This window comes from Borostomias antarcticus (assembly GCF_949987555.1).
Source record: "Borostomias antarcticus genome assembly, chromosome: 14".
NCBI classification, from domain to species: Eukaryota; Metazoa; Chordata; class Actinopteri; order Stomiiformes; family Stomiidae; genus Borostomias; species Borostomias antarcticus.
In genome coordinates, this window is record NC_140247.1 from 23,310,742 (window position 1) to 23,316,540 (window position 5,799).

Genomic DNA, 5,799 nt, shown 5'->3' on the forward strand with positions numbered 1-5,799 from the left:
GGCGTTAACTGCGCTGAGGCAGAGTGGGGGCAGGAGGAGAGAGGGGGGCGTCGTGAGGAGAATACTAAATGAATGAAGAAGCCACTTTGATTATTTAGAGGTACAAAACCGTGAATTCATCCTTGCTTTCACACCATCCAGAATCCAACCCATCCCAGAGAGCGAAGGTGAGAGGATACGACAGGTAAAAGCGTTCCCTTCCCTCCGACTTCCCCGGGGTTCCGTCAGGCTGTCCCATCAGCAAGCTGCCGTTTAGGCCGCTGTCCTGTCCTGTCCTCTCCTCTCCTCTCCTCTCCTCTCCTCTCCTCCTCTCCTCTCCTCTCCTCTCCTCTCCTCTCCTCTCCTCTCCTCTCCTCTCCTCTCCTCTCCTCCCCTCCCCTCTCCTCCCCCTCTCCTCTCCACTCCTCTCCACTCCACTCCACTCCACTCCACTCCACTCCACTCCACTCCGCCCCTCTCCTCTCGCTACGTATTTATGATCCTGCTGCGTTGTGCAGATGAGCTCCGCCGGCCGGGTTTTCATCACCGGGGCGAAGGGAGAGAGAACAGCGAGCGAGGGAGAAAGACGGAGAGAGACAGAAGGAGAGAAACCAGAGTAAGCACTCCTGTCTGCCAGCCAGTTCGCGGCACAAGACTAATGGTGGCAAAGCGGTGAGCAGCCCTAATCAATACGCAGCTCTCCTGATGAAAACGGGCCTGATAAATCACGCGCCTGGCCAATGCCTTGTATGGACTGTGTGGCCTCTCGTTGCACTCCTGACCACCCCCCCGCCCGTACCCCCCCGCCCCCCCCCTTCTCCCACAGGAGACCCAGTGACATCCATCGTCATCGTCATCAACTCCCCCTTTTTCCAACAGGTGGTTGTTACTCGTTCAGAAATAGACCACTAAATACAGGGTTGGGGTCAAAAGCCAAACCGGTCTCCCCAGTGGGGCTGTCATGACCCGGGGTGTGGTGGGGTGGGGGGCAGGGGGGGTTGCTGCTTTTCCCCAGGGTGTTTTAAACATGGAACACGGCTCCGGTCAGACCGGGGCCCCTATGGGGCACAGGGCAGAGGATGGCGTTACATGAGACCCGCCGCTGCGGCAGAAACCCCGCCCAGCGTGAAGAACCGCAACTGAAAAGATCATTTAAAAATGTTAAAAAAATTGAATTGAAAACAGACTGACGGCAGGTCGCAGCGGGTGTCTGCTCAGAGGAAGAGGCGGGGTCGTGGGAGAGGACCACGTCGGCGCGCGCCGCGTGTCGCGCATGTGCGTTAGCGGTTAGGGGCACTCCGGTTGGACCTGAGAGGCAGGTACGCAGCGCACCCCCCCGGGGGCTCTCACGCTCTCGTCTGACATGCAGGGGCCTGCGGAGGGAGGCCTGATGGGAAACAGCATACCCTGCCAGGTACAGGAAGGAAGGAAGGAAGGAGCGAGGGAGGGAGGGAGGGAGGGAGGGAGGGAGGGAGGAGGAGGGAGGGAGGGAGGGAGGGAGGGAGGGAGGGAGGGAAGGAAGGAAGGAAGGAAGGAAGGAAGGAAGGAAGGAAGGAAGGAAGGAAGGAAGGAAGGAAGGAAGGAAGGAAGGAAGGAAGGAAGGAAGGAAGGAAGGAAGGAAGGAAGGAAGGAAGGAAGGAAGGAAGGAAGCGCTGCATTCCGAGTGGGTCTGAAACCACTCGAGGAGCAGACGACCCCGACTGCATCAGCCCGTTGTGGATGGACCTCAAACCACCACAACAGAGAATGGCTGTGGGTGTGGGTGTGCGTGTGCGTGTGTGGGGGTGTGTGGGTGTGTGTGTGTGTGTTGGGGGGGGGGGGGGGCGTGTGCGTGCGTGCGCATGCCTAACCGCAGCGGAGGGAAAAAAACTGCCGAGACGCTCTAGCTCTCAAATCAAACATTTGCAGTCTTTTTTATCAGAGACGCTGTTGGTTAACTCAGTCAGGTGATGAACTCCGCCAGTCTTTCGGTCTCCTCTGGGGTGAACTTAAAAAAAGACGCCGTCACTCCAAAGATCCCTATGACAACATAACAACCCGAACTAAAGTTGTACCTAGATTCCACTTGGACAAACTAAATGGGTATTGTCTTGAACTTGCACTCCAGCCCATTCCAATGTGCGTTTCCTGTCTGAAATTGAAGACTATCAGACTATTGATTGCAGGTAATAGCTTGAGAGCACTAATAGTGGCAAAACACTGATCTTGAACATTATCATTAACTCAAAGCCCTAGCTAGCTCACACCCGTGTCCTTTCTCTGAAGACAATGCTCTCATTAAGGGCGGTTAAATGAATGTCCTCAAATTGAAACTGCCCTAAGCACTCTGTGGAAGTGATAAAAGGCACGTAGGAGCACAGCTGTCTGGCTCCCACTCCCCAGCAGGGAGCACACCAGAACACTGTGGCGCAGGGGAGGAGCTAGGTAACAACCTGGGCCATGGAATGCCTTTACGTCTGTATGTGATGTTCCTCCCACAGCCGCGGCAGGGGCTCCCATTATGAATACTATCACATTTCCACCAGGCTCCAGTCTCCTGAAGATCACACACTGCTGCATCCTTCAAGGGCTTGGGGGTGGGGGAGCATCAAAGACGCCCAACTGTGTGATTCTGCATTCACTGTCAGAGCGTTAGAATCTCCGGAGCACCCCCCTCTTCCCCGATTCAAAGTCCAGCGCCACACGTTCCTCCACGGCCATCTTTAATTACTTTCCAAAGACACTCCAGACTTTCACGGCACACGCAGCATCACGAAGCATCATGGAGTCAAGTGCGGCTTGTGTAGGCTCTTCAGAATGCCTTTGGACTGACTGTCTCTCTCTCTTTCTCTCCCACACAAACACACTCTCTCATTCTCTTCTTCCTCTCTCCCTCTCTCTGTGCCATGCCGGTGAGAACTTCCCTGAGCTTAAGTATGGTGGCGAGAATTGAAGAGTCAGGGAGCCATAGCCTGGGATAACGGCATAATGGGCGTCAGTGACAGCGTGGCTGGCTTCTCCACACACGAGTGTTATACAGCTCACACCAAAAGAGAAATCATAGGAGCAAACAGCTCCTGAGGCAGGAGAATCCGCTGACCTGGCAGCACTCAGAGCGAGGGGGGGTCAGGCAGGCTGCATGATTATTATATTGCTTCTCCTCATTCAGGGACGGTGCCTATACCGCCCTAGGTGACTCTGGGAGATTCAACCTAGTAGTGACAACAGGTTATTTGACGGGTAAGACTATAAAAAGGCAGTAAAAGCATTTTAGCACTCATAAACAGGGGCTTGTGACTGTGCCTCTTGATAGGGACTCAACCATTCAGTGATTGAATGACAATAAAACCCATGAAGTGCAATGAAATAAGTCCTGAATTTCACACATAAAGTACAAACAGAATATTGCAAAGAGACAAATAGCAACTTTTAGACCAAAATCCTTTGACTTGGGCCCCTGAGTAGTTAACACATACCAAAGCAAGTTCCGCGGGGTGAGGCAATAGCTACATTTCCTTAAAAAGAGACAGACATCACTGCTTTGCATTCCTTGGAATCGTATACCAGTGAGTCGCCTGCAACATGTTCAGTTTACACAATAATACAGTGTAGAATCCGGCCGTGTACTTATTCAAAACTGCAATGCCGCTTGTAAACGTGACAGTCTCATACTAAACTGATGGATGAAACAGTCAGAAACTTAGCAAGCTAACTGTTAGCTTGAACGCAGCTAGGAAGCAAGCAAGGTGACAGCAGCAAGGAAGTGTAGGAGGAAGCAAGCAAGGTGACAGCAGCAAGGAAGTGTAGGAGGAAGCAAGCAAGGTGACAGCAGCAAGGAAGTGTAGGTGAACGCTAGCTACGTCCTGTGGGCTTCTCCTGGGGGAGCTGTTAGCTAGAGCTACTACTGGTTTAAATTACACGTGTACAATAGAAATAGCAGGTACCATCAAGTTAAAATCCCATGATGTAGTATGGAGCTATAACGTGACATTAAAGGGAGAAAGCTAGCTTTACTACAGCCTCACCTCAACGGGTCTTCGTGGGAGTGGATGGCTGGTAGTGGAGGGCTAGCTAACTTCACTAGCTCCAATGAGTTGATATAACATAACAGGAATATACAAACCAGCTTGTTAGTAACACTGTTAGATAGATAGATAGATAGATAGATAGATAGATAGATAGATAGATAGATAGATAGATAGATAGATAGATAGATAGATAGATAGATAGATAGATAGATAGGTAGGTATAGATAGATAGGTAGGTATAGATAGATAGATAGATAGATAGATAGATAGATAGATAGATAGATAGATAGATAGATAGATAGATAGATAGATAGATAGATAGATAGATAGGTAGGTAGGTAGGTATAGATAGATAGATAGATAGATAGATAGATAGATAGATAGATAGATAGCCTGTTTGATTTGAGAACTATGTGGAGACCGTTGCGAGATTGAGGTCTCCATGGCAGCGGGGCTCGAGGAACCCATGTGTGTGTTGCCATAGAAATAGATATGTGTTGCCATAGAAATAGATATGTGTTGCCATAGTAATAGATATGTGCCGCTGTACATACCAAACGGTTCAGTCTCCTCCGCAGCATCTTGCTTTTCCCGTCTTCTTTGGTTAGACGACCAACTCTTTTAATGTCTCAACAACCAGTTACAGGCTCTGGTCGAGCTTTCCTGGGGAGTAACTTTGCATTTAAGCTGCTTTATTGGTTCTAGCTCTCTGTTTCCTACCCTAGTCCTAGTCCTAGCTCTCTGTTTCCTACCCTAGTCCTAGCTCTCTGTTTCCTACCCTAGTCCTAGCTCTCTGTTTCCTACCCTAGTCCTAGCTCTCTGTTTCCTACCCTAGTCCTAGCTCTCTGTTTCCTACCCTAGTCCTAGCTCTCTGTTTCCTACCCTAGTCCTAGCTCTCTGTTTCCTACCCTAGTCCTAGCTCTCTGTTTCCTACCCTAGTCCTAGCTCTCTGTTTCCTACCCTAGTCCTAGCTCTCTGTTTCCTACCCTAGTCCTAGCTCTCTGTTTCCTACCCTAGTCCTAGCTCTCTGTTTCCTACCCTAGTCCTAGCTCTCTGTTTCCTACCCTAGTCCTATCTCTCTGTTTCCTACCCTAGTCCTAGTCCTAGCTATATGGAAAGCAACGGCTACGCTACATTTTCTCCATTTGGTTTGAATCCGATCTCTTCTCACCATTCGCATTTCTCTCCCTTTTTCTAGATATGTTCCGCGTTGCAGGGTAGCTGTCAGGTTATAACCCTAACCCTGTGCTTCCCTAGCGCCGGGCTGAGAGGGTCCACTTCCACAGCATGATCATGCCCTGTTGCTGGGTCTCCCGGGTCCGAGTCAGGTCGCTCCACGGCGGTCACACGACAACTGTGACCGGGGACAACGAAAAGGTGACTTCAATTCAGATTCATACACTGGTCCGGTCGTATCGGGTCTTCCACCGCCGCCCTCTTCCTTCTCTTCCTTCTTCCTTCTCTTCCCTCTGTCAAACACTTCACTATAACCGTTGCTCTAGCTAGCTACTGGTAACGATGGGTGCACTCGTTCGGGTTGACGGCGTTCGCCCATTCCTGAGAAGCGGCAGAGAAGTTCATCGAGTATTGGACTTATTAGCCTAATGCAGACAGCGCGGGACGGCTAATAGGTCTCCTATGTGTTTCTCCTAAACGAGGAATCAACACGAGAATAAATATCAAATGTATAAGGAAATGTGCATGTTTAACCTACAAATAATACAATGGCTTAACATCTATCATCACCCCGCGGGAGTGAACCGCTGTGAAGGAAATGGGAAATCGATAACAGACTCCGCCCACCTTCCTTACA

General features: G+C 50.4%; 1 protein-coding gene across 1 annotated transcript in view; it reads right to left on the reverse strand.

Annotated features, from left to right (window-relative positions):
- Positions 1–4,750, reverse strand: part of atp11c (ATPase phospholipid transporting 11C (ATP11C blood group)) — a gene marked incomplete at its 3' end in the record, with an annotated part of 42,473 nt that extends 37,723 nt beyond the window's left edge. The window contains exon 1 of the mRNA XM_084449281.1: positions 4,541–4,750. Within this exon, the coding sequence (XP_084305407.1) occupies positions 4,541–4,567 (27 nt within the window). The 5' untranslated portion in view covers positions 4,568–4,750. The remainder of the gene's footprint in view (positions 1–4,540) is intronic.
- Positions 4,751–5,799: the final 1,049 nt, after the last annotated feature.